The sequence below is a fragment of the Lolium perenne genome, chromosome 4 (genome assembly GCF_019359855.2).
Source record: "Lolium perenne isolate Kyuss_39 chromosome 4, Kyuss_2.0, whole genome shotgun sequence".
NCBI classification, from domain to species: domain Eukaryota; kingdom Viridiplantae; phylum Streptophyta; class Magnoliopsida; order Poales; family Poaceae; genus Lolium; species Lolium perenne.
This window is the reverse complement of record NC_067247.2, coordinates 36,025,838-36,048,789: the sequence shown is the minus strand read 5'-3', so window position 1 is coordinate 36,048,789 and position 22,952 is coordinate 36,025,838. Positions and strand designations below refer to the sequence as shown.

The 22,952-nt window shown below is 47.3% G+C and overlaps 2 protein-coding genes across 2 annotated transcripts; one reads left to right on the top strand and one right to left on the bottom strand.

Annotated features, from left to right (window-relative positions):
- The first annotated feature begins 458 nt into the window (after window positions 1-458).
- Window positions 459-3,383, top strand: LOC127292158 (DNA N(6)-methyladenine demethylase ALKBH1D). Its single transcript, XM_051321505.2, has 4 exons — window positions 459-638; window positions 1,404-1,898; window positions 2,268-2,618; window positions 2,841-3,383. The coding sequence occupies exons 1-4, from the start codon at window positions 552-554 to the stop codon at window positions 3,114-3,116; spliced, it is 1,209 nt and encodes a 402-aa protein (XP_051177465.1). The 5' UTR covers window positions 459-551; the 3' UTR covers window positions 3,117-3,383.
- A 15,339-nt stretch (window positions 3,384-18,722) lies between these two features.
- On the bottom strand, window positions 18,723-19,421 carry LOC127346683 (protein LURP-one-related 10-like). The gene has a single exon (XM_051372960.1). The coding sequence runs from the start codon at window positions 19,419-19,421 to the stop codon at window positions 18,723-18,725; it is 699 nt and encodes a 232-aa protein (XP_051228920.1).
- Window positions 19,422-22,952: the final 3,531 nt, after the last annotated feature.

Below are 22,952 nucleotides of genomic sequence, written 5' to 3'. Positions count from 1 at the left end.
TAGGTTCGGGTGGTCCAAAGTAGGTTCGGATGAGGAGGTAGCCTTCTCTTCAGGAAGTGGGATCTTAAGTCTTAAAAGCATGCTTTTTGGAGAGAGAAAGAGATACATAGTGTCATATTTGTGGGGTCGCTCCTCTTTTTTTTCTTATTAAAGTTGTAGCTTCCATTGGAGAGATAAAATTCAACATGTTGCTTCTGACAATTTTTTTACATAGATTAACTAGTTGTGTATGCCACCATTGCTCATGCCCTTAGCTTTAAAGCAATGTGAAGACAAATAAATGTCAATTTTTTCTTAGAAAAAAGAAAAGAAAAGAGAAAGTCATTTCCTTTTCTTCCGTTCAACACTCCTTTATTCCCTGTCGTATCAAATTCTTCTGGGAACTGAGTCGGATTCGCACCCAAACCCGGGGCGGGTCATAAATAACGTCGACTTGTTTCTCTTCGCCTCAGGCACTCTGCTCTGCTGCTTTGAAACGACACTGCTCCCCTACCCAAAAGCAGGCGAAAAGGCAGAGACCTCGCCGCCCCTCCGCCTCCACCACACCGCCAATGGCCGGCGGCGACGACAAGAGGACGCCGGGTTCCTCCTCCTCCTCATCCTCCCGGCGGCGGAAGCCCGGCGCCCGTTACGGACCAGTACGTGCCGCCTTGCCCCTAACCCTTGCTCCACTCTTTCCGTACGAATACCCCGACCTCCGATTGGGTGAGGGTCCGGCGGTTCGCCGACGGCCATGGATAGATGCCCGGTTTTTTTAGACTTGCAATGCCCGGTTTTTTTAGAGTTGCTTTTCTTTTTTTTCACTTCCGCCCGAGATTGGGGATTGTTTGGTTTGGCACCAAATCAGCCAATTGAGGAAGAAGCAGTGAACTGGTAGTACTCTATCAAATTGCGGCGTTCCTTTGTCAGCACTGCCACCTCCGATGGGATCTAAATTTGTATCTGAGGAACTGAACACCCTGATGTGATTTTGCTTCATTATTACTTTATAGTAAGGGGGATCAGCTCTTGGACGGAATAACGTGAATTCAGCCACCCGTAGTGCAACTGCCAGCATGCCATCTCTGCAACTTCCTCTTCGCACTGCCTTTGTCTGTACTCCGTGTAGAATTGGGTGTTTGCACACTCATTTGTTCTGATGGCTTGTTTGGTTCTTTCAGTTGACAGTTCTAGATTTCTAGTTTTACGTAGGGCCTTTAAAAGAAGTTAGGAGCATACGCATGTTGAAATTCAGTTTGATAGACGACAGTCATGTCTGATTACTTCTGAATTTAAGCGCACGATGTGTTTTTATTTATTTCAGACATTATTGTTTTTTGCACAGTTCTCTGATGAATCAGTATCTACTTGTTTCGTGCACTTACTTGTTTCATGCACTTGCTTGTTTCAATACTACTTTATAGGGTCCTGAGAACAGGTCCTCTGAATGTCAGAAGGAGGGCCCATGTTCATCTTCTCCCTCAGTTTGGATTAAAAAATCACAGCAGCAGACGGTTACACCAGTTCAACAACCGAAATCTGAAGATTCTCTGCCGCAGACTGTTACACCAGTTCAACCACTGAAATTGGTAGACTCACCCCCGCAGATGGTTTCGCCAGTTCAGCCATCAGAATTTGTAGATTCACTGGGCCAAGTGGTTGCGTCGGGTCAAGTATCAAAATCTCTAGACTCCAGGAACACTTCATGTGCCTCTGAATCCGTGGGGTCTGATCCAGGAGCTGCTCCATTTGATATATGCAGGGGTGTCAGCAAATGCTCTGTCGAGGTTAAGCCTTCTTTACTTGACATCAACAGAGAAAAACGGCGTGCAAAAGAGCTTGCAAAAAGTCCAAATGCATTGCAACATTTGAGACCTGGGATGGTTCTGTTGAAAAACTTCTTAAAGCCTGATGATCAGGTATGTTCTGTTTGTTATCTCATGCTGATATGTTTAATTTTATCCTAGCATCAATGATTATTTCCTATCTCAGAAAATAAAACAATTGTTTGAAACTAGCATTAAATTTACTTTTGTATGCCTTTTTTTTAATCTTCCTTTAGAACTTCTCGTGCTCATTACTGAAGCGTATTTTTTCTCCAAATTCCAATATCTTGTCTGCACGCTTTGCTACAACCTATACAATATAGCCTGCATATAAGCCAGGAAACATATATTTCCTTTTCTAATTTTATTACCTTGGTTATCTTTATTATCCGTTCAAGTACTCCTAAGGCATATTTAATGCATCAAGCATATATCTAAGCTTATTTTTGTTGCACATGTCAGGTTAAAATTATCAAACAATGTCGGGAACTTGGTGTTGGCACAGGAGGATTTTATCAACCTTGCTACAAAGATGGTGCTAAGTTAAGTCTACGGATGATGTGCTTAGGGAAGAACTGGGATCCAGATTCAAGCTCATATGTGGATAGACGACCATTAGATGGTGCTCAGCCACCAAAGATGCCAGAAGAATTGACTAAGTTTGTCAAAGATGCCATTGATGCTGCTCATGCATTCTTGAAACAAAGTGGTGGTCAAGGAACTTCCAATCCTTTGAAAGTAATTCCTCCGATATCTCCAGATATCTGCATTGTTAACTTCTACACCACTGCCGGGAAGTTAGGTCTTCATCAGGTACAAAAGAACAACTTCGTCCAAGATATATTTCATGCATCAGCATCATTACGTTTCATATTGTTGGTACCAATTGATTCAGTAAACAGGCTCTCTGGAGTCTGGATGGACATTTGTAGCATAATGTCTTCTGTTCCCACTTCTTTGCAACTGGAATGCAAATAGTGATGCACTGTTGTTTGATGATTTCTAGCTGGATCTAATGCTTGTCTCACTTGACAGGACAAAGATGAAACAAAAAACAGTCTTGCCAAGAATCTGCCTGTTGTTTCGTTTTCATTGGGCGACACTGCGGAGTTCTTGTACGGTGACGCAAGGGATGAAGCCAAGGCTTCAAAGATTAAACTTGAATCTGGTGATGTTCTAATATTTGGCGGTCAATCAAGGCACATATTCCACGGGGTTTCCACCATTACACCAAAAACTGCACCGACCTACGTGACTGAGGAGGCGAAACTTCGACCGGGGCGTCTGAACCTCACATTCAGGCAGTATTAGTCGTATCTCCTATTAAGCCAAGTGCAAGTAGAAGTCACTCTTACGATGTATCAAAGTGCCCTGTTAGTATAAAGTTCGGCAGGAACACTCGATCTAGCTATTGCAAAACCTGTTTCGCCTGTTGCCATGTGTCGATCAAGCTTTTGCAAAACCTGGGTTGCCTGTTGCCATGTGCAATATATTTGCTCGAAACTTTCAATATTTTGGATTCATCTTGTATGCAAATCCATGGATATAAGCTATGATCGTTCGTAGATGTTGAGCAAATTGTGTGTATGTGTGTTTACTTTTTATTGCAGTATCAGTTGATATAGGCAATTGATGATAACACATAAACCATATAAAGCTCTCGGTAACGGCCAGATCGTGCCAAAACCAGATGCCGGGCACCTTGGCCACGGTGCTGCGTGCGGCGCGCAGAACTGCGTGTCCACCACCAGCGCCGCCGTGCCCTGTGCCATGTTGACCTTGGTGAACCGCGACGCCATATCGATCGTTGTCGAGACAAAGCCAAAGGAACGATACAAATTACCATGTGTTGACTACTTACGAAAAATGCCACATTTACGGGATCATGCTTACGGATTTGGATAAGGTTTCTGATGTGGGTTGGTGCAAATCAGTTAGGCCCATAAGTGTCATCCCGTAGGACTAATCCCCTAGGTGTAGTGTTATTATATACGAACATGCCGCGTGTGAACTTTTAGCAAAAGAAAGCCACGCTGCGTGTGAGTTTTCAGACACACTTGCTGAGTGCTAATCTATCGCGTGAGAAACTTCTTACGCTAACAAAGCCACACGCAAAGTCTTCATTGGATTCGACACTCGAAAAGGATATTACTACTGTCGTTAATGGAACGATCCAAGTTGCTCCCATGGCGGGCAGCCAGGCGAAAAATCCTAGCCGCCGCCACTGCCCTCATTTCCTTCAGTTCCAGTTCTTTGAAAAGTTCTAGGCTTCTAGTTTTATGTATGGTATTTGAAAAGTTCGGAACATAGATATGGGGAAACTCAATTCGATGGATGATAGTTAGTCAAGGACTCCATTTGCGAGCTGCTTGGATAATTTAAGGAAAACGCTGAGGTTCCCCCGGACGATCGCGTCTTGGATCCTCCGGACGCAGCGCTCGACGCGTGTCCCTGCGGGGCCCACGTTATCTCTTCCCCGTCTCAGCTCTTTCTCGTCCGATTTTAGCTCTTTCTCGTCCGATTTCTCCCAGAATCCTACGCGCGGACCGCGCTCATGTCGATTCCCCCGCGTCCGCCGCCGCCGGTACCAGCGCTGTCGCCGCGCCCGCCGCTGCCGGTACCAGCGCCGTCGTCATCGACGCGCCCGCCGCCGCTTCTGACCGCGCAGCAGCTGCAGGAACCTGCGCAGGCGCCGCGCGCCGCCGCTTTTCCCCGCGCATCCATGGAGGCTTGGCCGGAATCGTGGCCTGTTTTCCGCGCCGCCGCCTATCATGGCCGTCTCTCCGCGCCGCCGCCTATCATGGCCGTCTCTCCGTGCCGCCGCGACCAACCGCGTCGCCCAAGGGGAGGTCGCCGGCAACCACGAGCCCGCTTCCATGGCTGGAGATGGAGCACCACGCGCCCCCACACTGCTGCACCACCACCTCGCCTACCCCCTCCATGGCTACCATCCCTCCTGCCTGCTCCGCGCCGCCCCGCCACGATTCACTCCGGCTGCCATAGCCGGATGTGAGACCCAGAGGAGCTCGCCGGCCGGCACCCGTCGCCGGCAACAACCAAGTGGTGCAAACCGCGCCACACCCGCTGCAGGCTCCACCATGGATTCTTCAAGGGAGCGCCGGGTTGCTGCTAGGGGGTCCTCCGTCGATGGCATCGATGCTACAATAGGCTGCCGCCGTTGCTACGTCTTGCCGCCCCCACTGCTACAAGAGGCTGCCGCCGTTGCTACATTCTACCTCCGCCGCTGCTACATCCGACCGTTGCATGTGCTACATCCTGCAGCCGGCGCTTCTACTTCTGTCTGCGGCCATTGCTACATGGGGCTAGGTTTTCGGCGAGAGGCTCCAACAAAGTCACTTTTGCTACTTTTGTTCTTGGTTTTTGCTATAATAGCATAGGTTTTTTGCTACAAGTTCTTCGGCTAGGTCTCCGGCGAGTCCTCGACGAGGTCGGTATTTCTACAATAGCAAAAAAAAAGCTACAATTTTTGTGTTTTTTTGCTACTTTAGCATTTTTTTTGCTACCATGTCTTCGGTGAGGTTTCCGGCGACGCCTCCGGCGAGTTCCCGGGTGACATCTTGTCAACACCCGGATTTTTAAGTCCGAATGCCTATTATGTCATACATCGCAATCCCAGGAATATTGTTGTTGCGAGGCATAATAGTTAAGTATCACAGTCATCATTCATTACAACCCATAAGTCTTACAAATTGGAATCACATGATCCATATTACACGAATAGTTGATCTATTGATCAATGAACAAACACAAGTTCATAGTTCAACATAGCGGAAGCGTAAGATACAAGGACTCTCTAGTCCACAGGCCAACGCTTGACGTCGGAAGGCGCTTAGTTGTCGTAGGCGTCCTGCTGGTCATCTCCTTGTTCATCTTCATACTCTGGCCATTTGAATAGCCAGGGACAAAGCCGTGAGTACGTTGAGTACTCGCAAACTAATTCAAGAAAAAGTGCTAGACATTCTAGTAGGGTTTGCTAAGCTCTAGTTTATTTGCATAAAGCTAGTTTTGGTTCACAAAGTTTTGAGAAAAACTTATTCAAGTGCTAACTAACCCAAGGGGGAACATTAGTGTCATTCCCACCATTCAAGTGGTGATTTCAATTCAATTCACCACAAGTCAATTCACCATCACCTTTCAACATCATTTTCAAAGATATGACATCGGAAACTGTATGGCCTTTCCAACCGTCCGTAACCGTGGACGCGGCTATTCGAATAGGTTTACACTCTGCAGAGGTTGCACACTTGTGCCACAACATTTGATTTCATCCGTCGGGATTTCCCCGAATAATCGTAACACGATGCGCGGATCATCAACCATAACCTTTCACTTACGAATCCTATTATGAGCAACTATACCCATGAGCTTGGCCTCCAAGTTAAGAACAAATGTCAACCTGGGAACTGCACAGGGCTTGGGCCGGACATTCACCTCATTTCGCATCATATCGTATCGTTTCTTTTGTGGTAGAGGCAGCTTTCGGCATAACCCCGATGACGCTTGTTTAGAGGGAACCCATACTAAGACGCATAAACTTCCAGTTAAGCCCTACCCATAATCAGGTATTGTGGGGGTACTTGAGAATTGGAAAGGTATCGCATTCAAACCCACATCATGTTTTATCAAAAATCACCATCTTCTCTTGGTCATATTCACCTTCAAAACTCATTCAATGGAATGCATCTTCATTCCAAGGTTTCAAAATCCTTTCAAAATCACAGAGTTCCCATCTAGAGTAGTTAAGTTTAGTTCATTAGCACTAGCTCTAATTCATGAGAGGTGCTACCTTGCTTTGCTTGGAAAAGGCTAACTCACTACTCTAAAAACCAACTTGTATTTTGACCAAAGTTAACTATAAAAGGAAATCATTTGGAAAACAAGTAAAAACTTGGGATGGGTTCACATAAGAAAAGGTAAGACATGGTGCCTTGCCCCAAGGGGCTTTGCACTTGGCAAGAATAAAAGCTTGCATAGTAATTTAGCTTGCCTTGGTAGTTCTCAAACTGTTCCTCTTCCTCCTCCTGGTAGCAACCTTCTTCTTCGGCGTACTCTCCGGTGCTACCGTCTAAATTTGAATACGAGTATAATTACTCACTAATTCCAGGGCTATTCCACACATCACAAATCAACACACAACTACTCTATGCACACACATAAATAAACTAGGGTGCATGGGTGGTGGGATTTAAATAGGATTTGTATTCTATATGTAAATGATAGTTTCCATAGGGTTCTTGAGAAATAATTTCCTCTCATTGAAATCTTCTTAAGATTTAATTTCTCCAACAATCATGGATGAACTCATCTTGACCTAGATCAAATGTTCATCATCATCATCATTTGGTAGAATGATTTAAATGAGGTGGAACACCTCATGCCATTTAAATAACACTATATTTGATTTAAATCTCAAGAAATTCATATAAGAGAGTTTGGAACCAGGGGTCCAAACATCCCATGAATTCATGTGAGACAAGTTTAAATGAAGTGTAAGACTTCACACAATTTAACTTTAATAGTTTTGGATAATATCAACTAGTTAAACTAGTCAAAATATCCATTCATTAAACCATGGCATGATCATGCAAAGTGACCACACCATTTTATTGCAAAAACAATTAGTGTAAGTCAAAAGTGAGCTATTAGAGTTGGAATTAACTTAATATCTATTTTGGTTGATTTTTAAGAATTATTTGAATAGGGAAAAATCCCTGGCTTGTTATTTTTGTCACATTAATTCTACAAAGAATTTGACCAAGAGGCCAGTGGCATTGGATAGAGAATTTCAGTGGCTTTCTCACAATGTCAAATTCACTAAATTTGGTTTAGCCAATTGGAAAAGGTTGAATTTCAAAGTTTGGGCAGTATTGGAAAAGTTTGGAATTGGTTTAAATCAAATTTGAATAAAAGGGCCGGCGGGAAAACGAAGCTGGGCCGATTTGAATTAAAACGGCCCACTCCAGCCCACCACGGTCCACAGACGCGCGGCGTGCTGACAGCGTGGGGTCCACGCGTCGATGGCTGTTAAATCCCGAAACGGTACGAGCGACGTGGCGCGTTGGATTAGAAGACGATCCAACGGCGCACGGTCGTCGTCTTCTCCGGCGAGAAGCAGAGGTTCTGGCGGCGAGGGCAGGGGGTCGGAGCGCTTACGGTGGCTCCAGCTAGGGTTGGCAGTGGGCGTGGTGACGATGTCGACGACGGCGAAGCTCCTGGTACCGGCGGCTCGTCCTGGGGCGGCTCCAATCGACGGCGAGCTTCGGCGGCGACCACGGGCAGTGAGGCTTCAATTGGGCGGCGTCAGTGGCTAATCGAGGCAGTGGAGTGGCTCAGGTGATCGAGTGAGAAGAGGGGAAGGTGATGGTGTGCTCAGATCGACGAGGAGAGGTCTCCTTTTATAGGGACGCGAGGGTGCTGCGGGGCCGTGAGGAAGTCGACCATGGCGCAGCTCCTCCGGCGAGCTATCGAGCTAGGCGAGGTGGTGGCAGTGTTCTACGGCTCCTGGCGATGCTATTGGCGGCGACAACGGGGTCGGGCGGTGGCTAGGTTGGTCGCGTTGCTTCCGCGACGGGCGCGTCTGCGGCGGATCGGGGTTCTCTTCTCCGGCGACGGCGGGCACGGGTCGTGGTCGAGATCATGTCTGGGCGCGCTGCGGTGTCACTGGGAGGCTCAACGTGTTCGCCGGGGGTCCAGGGGGTGCTCGAGGTCATGGCGTGGCGCGTGGCCAGGGTGTGTCCGCGGCGTGCACGCGCTCGACGCGAGCGGCGTCCAGGGCGCCATGGACGCGTGCTGGTCTGGCCAATGCAGGGCTCCTCCTCGACAACGGCTGATGCTAGGCGACTCAGTAGAGTGAGGTGGAGTGCAGGGACATGGGGGCCAGGGTCGGCGATGAAGGAGAGAGGGGGAGGTGCGGCATGGCCGGCATGTGGCCGGCATGGCCATGCCATGCATGTTCTCTCTCCCTCCCTAGGGTTTCTATGCTGGAGTTAGTGAGAGAGGGGACCAGGGGACCATTTGGGGTTGGTTAGAGTAGGTTAGTTTGAGTAGATCACTATTTGCTATAGTGTATGAATAGGGTTCAAATTTGGAAAATACAAAAATATCAAAAATGGAAATAATTCAAATGGTGAATGTTTTTGAAAAGTGAAAGTTGAGATAAGTTGTATTTGACCAGAGATGAGTTGAGGTGGTGGTGGAAAAATTGGATTTCAAAAATGGCCCAAAATGGCTAAGTGAAGATTGTTGAACTCATTATAAAGTTGCCACTTTGGGTGAGCATAGCTAGTGATCAAAGATGAATTTGGCAGGGTGGTCTTCATCAAAGTTGTTCACCTTGATGTTGACTTTGAAATGGTGCAAGGAGTTAGCAAAGAATGGTTTGGGAAAATTGAATTGCAGGGGCTCAAAGTGGTGATCAGACTGAAATTGGCAGATTTGGTCATCATCACATGTGAGTGGGAAAAAGTGTTGGAAATTCATTTGAATGGTGAACCCTTGATTCCAAAAGTTGTAATAAGTGTTTCACAACATTATTCAACTAATGGTGAAGACCAAATAGGTCTAGGGTTAAAATTTCGAAAAATGCCATAGGGCATATGTGAGGGTTTTTAGGGTTTTTCAATTATGGGAATTTCTTCCCTTTTTGATTTATTTGGTTGGTGATCTCCACATGATCACTCTAGGGTTTTAGAGCATATCAATAACAAGTAATAACAATCATCATGGCATATCACTCAAATGCACAAGTCCTATGCATGGTACTATATGCAAAAGAAAAGTTTTTGTTGGTTTGAAATTTTGTATTTCTGGAATTCTCTAACTTTCTTTTTCATTGAAATTTGGGGTGTTACAAACCCTTCCCCCTTACAAAAGATCTCGTCCCGAGATCAAAAAGAAAGTTAGGTACTAAAGAGATCTGGGTACTCCTTCTTCATGAAGTCTTCGCGTTCCCAGGTGGCTTCATCCTCGGTATGATTGCTCCATTGGATCTTTAGAAACTTGATGCTTCGGGTGCGGGTGGTTCTGTATGCTTCTTCTAGGATGCGAATCGGCACTTCGCGGTAAGTCAGATCCTTGTTGATATCCACCGATCGGTGATCGATGTTCTTGAACACTTCGGTCTTCTCAGGGACTTCAAGACATTTCCGGAGAAGTGAGATGTGAAAAACGTCGTGCACAGCCGACATTTCTTCGTGCAACTCCAGTTGATAAGATACTTCACCTCGGCGGCTGAGGACTTGGAAAGGTCCCACGTAGCGAGGTGCAAGCTTTCCTTTCAGCTGAAACCTTTGCATCCCTTTCAAGGGGGATACTTTGAGATAGACAAAATCTCCGATCTCAAAGGTCATCTCCCGACGTCTCTTGTCGGCGTAGCTCTTCTGTCTGGATTGCGCAGTCTTGAGGTACTCACGGATCTTGTGAACCTTCTCTTCGGCTTCACGAAGAACGTCCGGGGCCGAAAACTTGACTCTCTCCGACTTCTGACCAGTTCGGGGGGTACGGCACTTCCTTCCGTACAAGGCTTCAAAGGGGGCCATCTCGTAGGCTGGCTTGATAACTATTGTTGTATGAGAATACTGCGTAACGTAGGCAGTCTTCCCACTTGGATCCGTATTCCAAAGTACGCATGCTCTAAGCATGTCTTCCAAAGATCTGGTTTACTCTCTCGATCTGTCCGTCGGTCCGAGGGTGATAGGCGGTGCTGAAATTTAGGCGAGTGCCTAGTCCTTCATGCACTTTCTCGCCGAACCTTGAGGTGAACCGTGATCCTCTATCGACACTATCGATTTGGGGGTTCCATGCAAAGCGACTATTCTGGAGATGTAGAGTTCAGCTAACTTGGGGCCTTGATAGGTGGTTTTGACGGCGATGAAATGGGCGACTTTGGTCAATCTATCGACCACTACCCATATGGAATCATTGCCTTTGCTGGATTTGGGCAGTCCGGTGATAAAGTCCATTCCTACGGAGTCCCATTTCCACTCTGGAATCTGTAGGGGTTGCAACAGTCCGGCGGGTCTCTGGTGTTGCCTTAACTCGCCGGGCAGATGTCACACTTAGCGATATAGCTACCGATCTCTCTCTTCATTCCGTGCCACCAAAATTGTTCTTTCAGGTCCTGGTACATCTTGGTACCTCCGGGGTGGATTGAGTAAAGGGTGTCATGGGCTTCTTGCAGGATGACTTGTTTCGGTCGTAGTCCGATGGTACGCAGAGGCGTTCTTTGTACCAAAGCACTCCGGCTTCGTCAATGGTGAATCCGGGGCTTTTCCTGCGGCTATCTGCTTTCTTGATTCCATCAATGCTAGCGTTGTCCTTCGGGGCTTCCTTGATCTGACCAATCAAGGTGGGTTGCGGTTCGATGCTGGCTAGGAATCCTTCACTTACAAGTTCAAGTCTGAACTGTTCAAACTCTTGGTGCAAAGCGGGCTGTTCGGTTGCGAGCATGGAGTTCAATCGGCACGGCGATCGACTCAAAGCATCCGCTACCACATTGGCCTTGCCGGGGTGGTAGTGAATCTCCATGTCGTAATCCTTGATCAATTCGATCCATCGGCGTTGTCTCATGTTTAACTCCTTCTGGGTGAAAATGTATTTGAGGCTTTTGTGGTCGGAGTAAATCTCGCATCGATTACCCATGAGGTAATGACGCCAAACTTTCAAGGCTAAGACCACGGCTGCAAGCTCGAGGTCGTGGGTTGGGTAGTTCTGCTCATGTTGCTTGAGTTGCCTAGAAAGGTAGGATACAACCTTTCCTTCTTGCATAAGCACACATCCAAGTCCAGTCTTGGAGGCGTCGCAATATACGTCAAAGGGCTTTGCGATCTCTGGCATGATCAGGATTGGGGCTGTTGTCGCCTACTCTTGAGCCGTTGAAAGCTCTCTTCACACTTGTCGGTCCACTCAAACTTTCTGTCCTTTTTCAGCAGTTGGGTCATTGGTCGAGCGATGCTCGAAAAACCTTCTACAAATCTGCGGTAATATCCGGCTAATCCAAGAAAAGCACGGACCTCAGTTTGTGTGGTCGGGGCTTTCCATTCCATAACAGTTTTGATCTTGGCGGGATCTACGGCAATTCCTCCTGCAGACAAGATGTGTCCGAGGAATCCAACTTCTTCCAGCCAAAACTCACACTTGCTAAACTTGGCGTACAACTGGTGCTGTCTCAGGGTTTCTAGAACAATCTCCGTGATCTTGTTCATGTTCTTCTTCGGACTTGGAGTAGACCAAAATGTCGTCGATGAAAACAACGACAAATTTGTCCAAGAAGTTCATGAAGATCTTATTCATGAGATTCATGAAATAAGCGGGAGCATTGGTCAGTCCAAATGACATGACGTTGTACTCATACAACCCATATCTGGTGGTAAAGGCAGTTTTTGGAATATCGGTGGCTCGGATCTTCAGTTGGTGGTATCCAGTTCTAAGATCAATTTTCGAGAAAACTTGGGATCCGGTGAGTTGGTCGAACAAGTCTTCGATCTTGGGTAAGGGGTATTTGTTTTTGATGGTGACATCGTTAAGCTTACGATAGTCGGTGCATAAACGATTTGCACCATCCTTCTTGTCGACAAACAAGACGGGGGATCTCCAGGAACTCGTAGTCCTCCTCCTCGGTGTTCTCGTCCTCCTCAAAGTCATCGTCATCGCTCAGAAAGGCGTCTCCTCCCTGAATATCGATGCCTTCATCGTCCTCCTCCATGTGACGAATCTGATCCTCCTGGGCCGTGACAGTGGCCTCAAGTGACGCGATCCGGTCGCGAAGGCGGCGAATCGTAGCGTCCTTCTTGGCACGCTGCTGGCGAAGGTTCCTGCGGTCGTTGTTGAGTAGCTTGATCGCCTCACCCTGCTCGATGATGTGAGCATGGGTCTGGTTCGCGTAAGCGCGAGAGGCGTCGAGGTCCCTCTGAATCTGGTAGAGCATGAAGTCCAAGTGATCCACATGGTGCCTCAACTGGGGGTGGAGTGGCACATCCATGGGTCTTCCGTCAGAGTTACGCCGTGCGAGATGCGCAAAGCGTTCCTCACGAAGGGCTTCGGTATTCTGTCCGCACAGACGAGCAAGTGCTTCCTGAAGAGCACGTGCAAGCCCGTCGAGCCAGTTGCTTTCCCTGAAAGAGAAAAGGATCCTCTCCGAGGTGGGAGGCTCCAGCTTGCCCCTCAAGTCGGCAGTGATAATCCACTGCAGTTCCCCTCCCGGCTGGTCGTCCACCTGAATCCCGTGAAACTCGTGGTGTGGGCGGCCAAGGTGATCCGACAGGGAGTCGAGGTCATGCTCGAAGATCAAGCTTCCTCCGTTTCCAAGCTGATAGAACTTGGTGTTGAGGGGTTCATTCGGCTCCATCTGAAATAGAATTGGATGAGTAAGTTAGAGAGGGCAAAGTGTGGCAAGGTTTTAAGTTGATTTAAATAAGATAGACATGATCAAATTTTGGCAAAGTCTCAAAGGCAAGAGGGTAGTAAATTTTCACAAATAAGTCCTTTCATTTGATTTCAAAGTTAAATTTTTCAGAACGCCCATTCTAACTAAGGTCTTCTAAGGTCAAACAATGGCTCTGATACCAACTTGTCAACACCCGGATTTTTAAGTCCGAATGCCTATTATGTCATACATCGCAATCCCAGGAATATTGTTGTTGCGAGGCATAATAGTTAAGTATCACAGTCATCATTCATTACAACCCATAAGTCTTACAAATTGGAATCACATGATCCATATTACACGAATAGTTGATCTATTGATCAATGAACAAACACAAGTTCATAGTTCAACATAGCGGAAGCGTAAGATACAAGGACTCTCTAGTCCACAGGCCAACGCTTGACGTCGGAAGGCGCTTAGTTGTCGTAGGCGTCCTGCTGGTCATCTCCTTGTTCATCTTCATACTCTGGCCATTTGAATAGCCAGGGACAAAGCCGTGAGTACGTTGAGTACTCGCAAACTAATTCAAGAAAAAGTGCTAGACATTCTAGTAGGGTTTGCTAAGCTCTAGTTTATTTGCATAAAGCTAGTTTTGGTTCACAAAGTTTTGAGAAAAACTTATTCAAGTGCTAACTAACCCAAGGGGGAACATTAGTGTCATTCCCACCATTCAAGTGGTGATTTCAATTCAATTCACCACAAGTCAATTCACCATCACCTTTCAACATCATTTTCAAAGATATGACATCGGAAACTGTATGGCCTTTCCAACCGTCCGTAACCGTGGACGCGGCTATTCGAATAGGTTTACACTGGCAGAGGTTGCACACTTGTGCCACAACATTTGATTTCATCCGTCGGGATTTCCCGAATAATCGTAACACGCACGCGGATCATCAACCATAACCTTTCACTTACGAATCCTAGTATGAGCACCTCTCCCCATGAGCTTGGCCTCCCAAAGTGAAGACCAATCACAACCTCGGGAATCGCACAGGCTTGGGCCGGACATTCACCTCATTTCGCATCATATCGTATCGTTTCTTTTGTGGTAGAGGCAGCTTTCGGCATAACCCCGATGACGCTTGTTTAGAGGGAACCCATACTAAGACGCATAAACTTCCGCTTAAGCCCTACCCATAATCAGGTATTGTGGGGGTACTTGAGAATTGGAAAGGTATCGCATTCAAACCCACATCATGTTTTATCAAAAATCACCATCTTCTCTTGGTCATATTCACCTTCAAAACTCATTCAATGGAATGCATCTTCATTCCAAGGTTTCAAAATCCTTTCAAAATCACAGAGTTCCCATCTAGAGTAGTTAAGTTTAGTTCATTAGCACTAGCTCTAATTCATGAGAGGTGCTACCTTGCTTTGCTTGGAAAAGGCTAACTCACTACTCTAAAAACCAACTTGTATTTTGACCAAAGTTAACTATAAAAGGAAATCATTTGGAAAACAAGTAAAAACTTGGGATGGGTTCACATAAGAAAAGGTAAGACATGGTGCCTTGCCCCAAGGGGCTTTGCACTTGGCAAGAATAAAAGCTTGCATAGTAATTTAGCTTGCCTTGGTAGTTCTCAAACTGTTCCTCTTCCTCCTCCCGGTAGCAACCTTCTTCTTCGGCGTACTCTCCGGTGCTACCGTCTAAATTTGAATACGAGTATAATTACTCACTAATTCCAGGGCTATTCCACACATCACAAATCAACACACAACTACTCTATGCACACACATAAATAAACTAGGGTGCATGGGTGGTGGGATTTAAATAGGATTTGTATTCTATATGTAAATGATAGTTTCCATAGGGTTCTTGAGAAATAATTTCCTCTCATTGAAATCTTCTTAAGATTTAATTTCTCCAACAATCATGGATGAACTCATCTTGACCTAGATCAAATGTTCATCATCATCATCATTTGGTAGAATGATTTAAATGAGGTGGAACACCTCATGCCATTTAAATAACACTATATTTGATTTAAATCTCAAGAAATTCATATAAGAGAGTTTGGAACCAGGGGTCCAAACATCCCATGAATTCATGTGAGACAAGTTTAAATGAAGTGTAAGACTTCACACAATTTAACTTTAATAGTTTTGGATAATATCAACTAGTTAAACTAGTCAAAATATCCATTCATTAAACCATGGCATGATCATGCAAAGTGACCACACCATTTTATTGCATAAACAATTAGTGTAAGTCAAAAGTGAGCTATTAGAGTTGGAATTAACTTAATATCTATTTTGGTTGATTTTTAAGAATTATTTGAATAGGGAAAAATCCCTGGCTTGTTATTTTTGTCACATTAATTCTACAAAGAATTTGACCAAGAGGCCAGTGGCATTGGATAGAGAATTTCAGTGGCTTTCTCACAATGTCAAATTCACTAAATTTGGTTTAGCCAATTGGAAAAGGTTGAATTTCAAAGTTTGGGCAGTATTGGAAAAGTTTGGAATTGGTTTAAATCAAATTTGAATAAAAGGGCCGGCGGGAAAACGAAGCTGGGCCGATTTGAATTAAAACGGCCCACTCCAGCCCACCACGGTCCACAGACGCGCGGCGTGCTGACAGCGTGGGGTCCACGCGTCAGTGGCTGTTAAATCCCGAAACGGTACGAGCGACGTGGCGCGTTGGATTAGAAGACGATCCAACGGCGCACGGTCGTCGTCTTCTCCGGCGAGAAGCAGAGGTTCTGGCGGCGAGGGCAGGGGGTCGGAGCGCTTACGGTGGCTCCAGCTAGGGTTGGCAGTGGGCGTGGTGACGATGTCGACGACGGCGAAGCTCTGGTACCGGCGGCTCGTCCTGGGGCGGCTCCAATCGACGGCGAGCTTCGGCGGCGACCACGGGCAGTGAGGCTTCAATTGGGCGGCGTCAGTGGCTAATCGAGGCAGTGGAGTGGCTCAGGTGATCGAGTGAGAAGAGGGGAAGGTGATGGTGTGCTCAGATCGACGAGGAGAGGTCTCCTTTTATAGGGACGCGAGGGTGCTGCGGGGCCGTGAGGAAGTCAACCATGGCGCAGCTCCTCCGGCGAGCTATCGAGCTAGGCGAGGTGGTGGCAGTGTTCTACGGCTCCTGGCGATGCTATTGGCGGCGACAACGGGGTCGGGCGGTGGCTAGGTTGGTCGCGTTGCTTCCGCGACGGGCGCGTCTGCGGCGGATCGGGGTTCTCTTCTCCGGCGACGGCGGGCACGGGTCGTGGTCGAGATCATGTCTGGGCGCGCTGCGGTGTCACTGGGAGGCTCAACGTGTTCGCCGGGGGTCCAGGGGGTGCTCGAGGTCATGGCGTGGCGCGTGGCCAGGGTGTGTCCGCGGCGTGCACGCGCTCGACGCGAGCGGCGTCCAGGGCGCCATGGACGCGTGCTGGTCTGGCCAATGCAGGGCTCCTCCTCGACAACGGCCGATGCTAGGCGACTCAGTAGAGTGAGGTGGAGTGCAGGGACATGGGGGCCAGGGTCGGCGATGAAGGAGAGAGGGGGAGGTGCGGCATGGCCGGCATGTGGCCGGCATGGCCATGCCATGCATGTTCTCTCTCCCTCCCTAGGGTTTCTATGCTGGAGTTAGTGAGAGAGGGGACCAGGGGACCATTTGGGGTTGGTTAGAGTAGGTTAGTTTGAGTAGATCACTATTTGCTATAGTGTATGAATAGGGTTCAAATTTGGAAAATACAAAAATATCAAAAATGGAAATAATTCAAATGGTGAATGTTTTTGAAAAGTGAAAGTTGAGATAAGTTGTATTTGACCAGAGATGAGTTGAGGTGGTGGTGGAAAAATTGGATTTCAAAAATGGCCCAAAATGGCTAAGTGAAGATTGTTGAACTCATTATAAAGTTGCCACTTTGGGTGAGCATAGCTAGTGATCAAAGATGAATTTGGCAGGGTGGTCTTCATCAAAGTTGTTCACCTTGATGTTGACTTTGAAATGGTGCAAGGAGTTAGCAAAGAATGGTTTGGGAAAATTGAATTGCAGGGGCTCAAAGTGGTGATCAGACTGAAATTGGCAGATTTGGTCATCATCACATGTGAGTGGGAAAAAGTGTTGGAAATTCATTTGAATGGTGAACCCTTGATTCCAAAAGTTGTAATAAGTGTTTCACAACATTATTCAACTAATGGTGAAGACCAAATAGGTCTAGGGTTAAAATTTCGAAAAATGCCATAGGGCATATGTGAGGGTTTTTAGGGTTTTTCAATTATGGGAATTTCTTCCCTTTTTGATTTATTTGGTTGGTGATCTCCACATGATCACTCTAGGGTTTTAGAGCATATCAATAACAAGTAATAACAATCATCATGGCATATCACTCAAATGCACAAGTCCTATGCATGGTACTATATGCAAAAGAAAAGTTTTTGTTGGTTTGAAATTTTGTATTTCTGGAATTCTCTAACTTTCTTTTTCATTGAAATTTGGGGTGTTACACATCTCCGGCGAGTTTTTTTGCAAGGTCTCCGATAAGATCGGTTTTGCTACAATACCAGAATTGTTTTGCTACAATAGTACAACATGTTTGCTACATCGTCTCCGGCGAGGTCTCCGGCGAGTCTCCGACGAGATCTGTGTGTATTTTGGGTGAACCGTGTTTTGCTACAATTGTGTTGATTTTGCTACAAACGAACCGTTTTTTGCTACTTTGGTGCATTATGGTAGCAAAAGTGGGACTGAGGTATACTGTGACACGTGTCATGATCTGGACGGTCCAATCGAGCTAATCCAACGGCTGTCCACCCGGGGGATTAGAAATCTAATCCCCCGGGGGACGCTCAGCGTGACCCATAATTTAATCACTTTTACGAGCAAGATCACACCCTTCGTTGTGAGCTTGTACACAGGCTTCTAAAGCCACTTGATTAGCTGCTGCATCAGATGGGTTTTTCCAAGGATGTACTGAAGTTCTTCCACCACATAGTAACATAGAATCATGCCCGACTGTTTCTGAATTTAAGTACTACTCAACATGAGGCACTTCTTTTTTGCCGAGTTTCCTCATAAACCAATGTTTACTTGTTTCAACAATATATTCGGAATGTCAAAAGGAGGGTCAGTGTTCATCTTCTCCCTTGGTTAGTGGTAGAATATAGGTGGTTTGACCGGTTCAACCACTGAAATCTGTAGGTTCACCGCCGCACCGGATGGTTACACCGGTTCAGCAGATAATTCGGACATCATTCTTTCAATCTAGCGAAAGGATTTATCAGCCTTTGTCATGTGCTTCCACCAAAAGAAGCTGCGCTCATTTGTATGCAGCATATTTTTGAAGCGTCAGTTGAGACAGGGTAGTAGGTAACATGCTAAAGAAAAAGGGACATCAACCTCCGGATAAATTTACCTAGCCCGTCGTATAACAGATGTTTTAGATTTATCTAAATCTGAATGTACCTAGTATCTACGCAATATATAACTCTAAGAGGCAAACATCTTGCACGAAGGAGCTAGCAAAGGGTCTATCATTGCCGGCAGATCAGCGCGAGTTCCAGGCGCGTAGTTGCCGGCGACGTTTTTCTTCGTCGTCATGACGTATCTCCGCCAGAATCACGGTGAGCGCCACGACGAAAGCGTGGTCCACGCCGGCGTTGACGCTAATACGATACGCCATCATATTGAACAGAAGACCCAACAGTGTCGCGTGCCCAGTGTTGATCTGAGCAAGGGCGGCACCGCCGCGGGAGACAGTGTAATCGCAGCCGAAGAAGCCGCGGGAGTGGACGACGAAGTCGGGATCCCGCCCACCATCGCGGCCGGGGAGGTGCACCTGGACGACTCCGGGCTTGAAAAGCGGAGACTCGGCGGCGACGAAGAGCAGGTCACTTTGGCTGGTGCTGTTCCCGCTGTACACGTTCCACCTCCGGCGGATCTCGAAGAAGGCAGGCGAGCGCCTCACGGTGAGCACGGGGCGGCGCGACGCCGCGGAGACGTCGAGGAGCAGGTGGCGGCTAGGGCAGCTGAAGGGGGCCTTCTCGGCCCGCATCACCGTCGCGCCGCGGGCGTCTGTGATGGGGAAGCCATCGAAGAACGTCTCTGTCGCCGTGAGCGTCATCCCGTGCGGCGCGCAGTACCGCGCGCCGACCACGGGCGCCGCCGTCGTGAATAGTGGCCGCGTGGCCCGTGTCCATTGACGTTGAGACAAAGCCCCAAATCGTGTAAGGCTAGTAACTAACATCTCGTAATTAACCTCGCTGGAACACCGACGTAGGATTGAACCAGCAGTGAGACAAAGTTTCGATCGTATTTACCGATGATGGGATTATTTCCTTGTTGTACACGACACTATATCTCATAGTGTACTCTACCAGAATAGCAGATTAATACTTCCTCCGGCCCGAGATGACGGAATTATTTCCTTGCTATACACGATACTACCTCAGATACATGGGAACGTGGGATTATATCCTTGTTGTACAAGGCTCAGTACTCTCTGGTTCAAAATAATTGCATAAAAATATATAGGGAGAGAGTAACCGAAAAGTGGTAATGGCACATGAGCTCCACTGCTCTCGCCAGCTGGAGCGACTTTGAGCCGTTCGTTCTTTCAATCTGGTCATCAATCTGTCCGTATCCTTTGCACTGTAGACAGAGCTTCAATAGCGTATACATGAACTATATGAGTATCGTTGGTGTATTACCTGCAGCCGCGCATTTAATGTGTACCACGTGCACAGTCACTGCGGACGGGAGGAAAAAAGCAATGCTGCTGCGTATGCGTGCCTTGCGGTGTGCTGCTCAGAGGGACAGAGGCCCTGAGGGGAAAATGCTCAGTTGAACATGGCGGCACCTGCTCCTGGCGGAAATCGAACTGCCATTGGTCCACGTTTTCAGGTAGGGCACCGCAACAACTATACCAATTTTTTAAATTAAAGTTTATACGCATGGAATACAACACAGCACACACAAGTGGACCAAGAATTAAAGTGCCTCTGCACACACCAGAGTTCAGATATGGGACCCGCAATCACATGGGGAACACATTTTCTCCATCTGCTTCTCTCTCTCCCTGGTTTCATCTCACGATGGCAGCCTAGAGTAGTAGTACTATGACGGAGGTGGCGGCGAGCATCGTCGGAATCGATCTGCGAAGCGAGCCTGCCGTCGGCCATGCTCAGCCGCCGCGTTGTAGACTTGTGGATGATAGAACCTGCCACACCTCAAGTCTGGGACTCAGCTGATCTGGACGACACAACGAGCTCGCCGGTGGCAGCGACGTGCTGCGGTACGACGGGGCGACGGCCATCCTGCTGCATAAACAACTCATCCTGCCGACACAACGAGCTCGCCGGCGGCAGCGAGCTCCTCTGCTTCGATCCGGCATTCGTTAGCACCGCCGACACAACATGCACGCCGAGGCAGCGAGCTCCTCTGCTTCGACCCAGTCTGGGTCCAGCACCGCCGACTCCGTCTCCATCAGCTAAACATCTGACCGAGCGCCGCTGTGGCGATCCACGCTGGAGCATGCCGTTGTGGCGTCCCTGCAGCTGGAGCACGCCGGTGAGGACAGGCGCGGGCGGTGGCATGCGCGTGAGGGCGCGGGTGGACGCCGGCCGCCTCCTTCCAATAGAGTTAAGATGGACGCCGGCCACCCCGGCTCTCCCCATCTCCTCGATTCCTGCGCCGTGGCGGCGCTGCATGGAGAAGATGACGACAGGCCCTGACTTTCCTCCGTCGCCGGGCCACAAGCTCGCCAGCGCTGGCACATCATCCTCAGCCACTCTTTGATTGTTGTTTGAGCTCTCAGTTTTGGGGAAGACAGCGGTGAGGCCCATGGGGGCGAGAAGAGCGGCGGGACGGGGCTATGGTGCACACGACGCCCACCTCGAGGCAGCCAGCGAGGCCCCCGTCATCACCTCGTCCTGCGATGGGGGCATAGGCGTCGACGACGAGCTCGATTGTGGAGCGATCCGAGCTGGAGTGGACCTAGCACGGTGGTGCAGTCGTCCTGCCGAGGCGCACCACGCATGATGTCGCGCGGTCGCTCCAGGCGCTCACGCCGTCCGCCAACGGCAGCGAGCTGCCGAGCTCCTACGCTTCGACCCAGTCACCCAGGCTGGACTCGTCTGCCTGTTTTGCTCCACCTACCTCGGCCCCTTCTCCGGCCCAGCCACGCGCGGCGGAGGCACTGTGCCCCGACATTGTCTATGGTGCAGAAGCCACTGCCACGGCCTCGTCCGCTTGAAGGCTTTGCAGCACCGATTACTCGAGCAGAAACAGAAAACAGTTTCTGGGAACACGAAGCCACTGTACTACGGTAGCAGTACTACTACGGTACTACCCCACCACTGTCAAGAAAGAGGTCCACAGGACCACAACCGTGTATTACGTGCTCTTTGTATACGAAAAAAGCCACCTGCAGTACTAGATCCCACAATATTTCTGAACCAATGAGATGTCGAGTTGCCGCAGGTTCACATGCCGCCCGGTTCCATCTATTCAGTCTCGCCCTGAGGTCACTTTATTTGGAAACATGCAGAGCTGATGGGTGTGAAACCGGTTTGCAGTGTGAAATCCAACTTAAACTTTTGACTTCTCCATTTTGAAGCTTATAATTTATATATATATGTAATTTGTGCAGCACAACAAAGGCTTGCATAAATAATACATCTAATTTCCATCTTTACATATAATTCAAATATTTTGTAGTTGTAAAAAATATTAGAGAAACAACGAGTTTTTTTCTTCCCGAAATTAACCTTGTCCAATGAAGCAAAGTTATATGCATTTTATTCGGCCCCGTTTCCCCGTTGAGATCCAAAATCTCATCTACCAAATTGTCGTCGTAAATTCTATAGTTTACACAATACTGTAGATTAGGATCCCATTCGATTTTCTGGAGAAGAGTTAAGTTTAAAGACAATATATATGTAATTTGTGCACATGGACACCAGTGTTCCCTCCAATTTCAGATTTTTAAATTTTTTAAAACCTTATACTTCTGTTTCTCCAAAAATTATGATATTAAATATGTAGATAGATATGTATAAGAGGAGTCTACGCAAAAAAAACTCCGGGTAAAAAATACTTTAAGTTTTGAGAAAAACAAAATAAACAAAAAAAATTAAAAAAATATATACTATTTTAATACTATTGTACTACCATTTACCATAAAAAATTGTCTTTTTTATATTTCCCAAATTACAACATATTTTTAAAAGGACTTTTTTTTGCATACACTCATTCTATACATATCTATCTAACACCATAATTTTAGAGACATAGAAGTGTGAGATTTTAAAATTTAAAAAAATCTCGAAATTAGAGGGAGCACGGGTGCCCATGTATCAAAGACCTTTTGTGGTCGTGTTTTGCTTTGTACTTGTGCTGCCTCTGTTTTTTTTTTTCCTTTTTTTAGCCTGTGCTGCCTCTGCTCCACGGTCAGCGAGACCGCCGCGGTTCTTAAAAAGATACTCCAAAGCTATTGTGCTTTACTTAGAGTATCTCCAGCGACGCATTTTGGATTTATAAAATATCCGCGTTTGTCCGTTTGTGGCGACACGTGGATGTGAAAATGGTCATGCGTCCGTTTGCGTCGGCGGTGGCTCCAGCGGCCGACGCAAACGGACGCGCGCAAAAGATTCCAAAAGGGGCACAACATGGCCAGAACAACAAATTTAAACATGTTCGAATAAATTAAAATTTAACATACAAATTAAACATAAAAGTTACTAAACTATTTCTTCTTCGAAGGCCCCGCCTCGTCATC

Excerpts from the sequence above, each read along its gene's own strand:
- LOC127292158 (XM_051321505.2), top strand. The coding sequence starts at position 552 with ATGGCCGGCGGCGACGACAAGAGGACGCCGGGTTCCTCCTCCTCCTCA. Across the intron at positions 639-1,403 it reads CCGGCGCCCGTTACGGACCA|GGTCCTGAGAACAGGTCCTC; the intron begins GTACGTGCCGCC and ends ACTACTTTATAG. Across the intron at positions 2,619-2,840 it reads GGAAGTTAGGTCTTCATCAG|GACAAAGATGAAACAAAAAA; the intron begins GTACAAAAGAAC and ends CTCACTTGACAG.
- LOC127346683 (XM_051372960.1), bottom strand. The coding sequence starts at position 19,421 with ATGTTAGTTACTAGCCTTACACGATTTGGGGCTTTGTCTCAACGTCAA.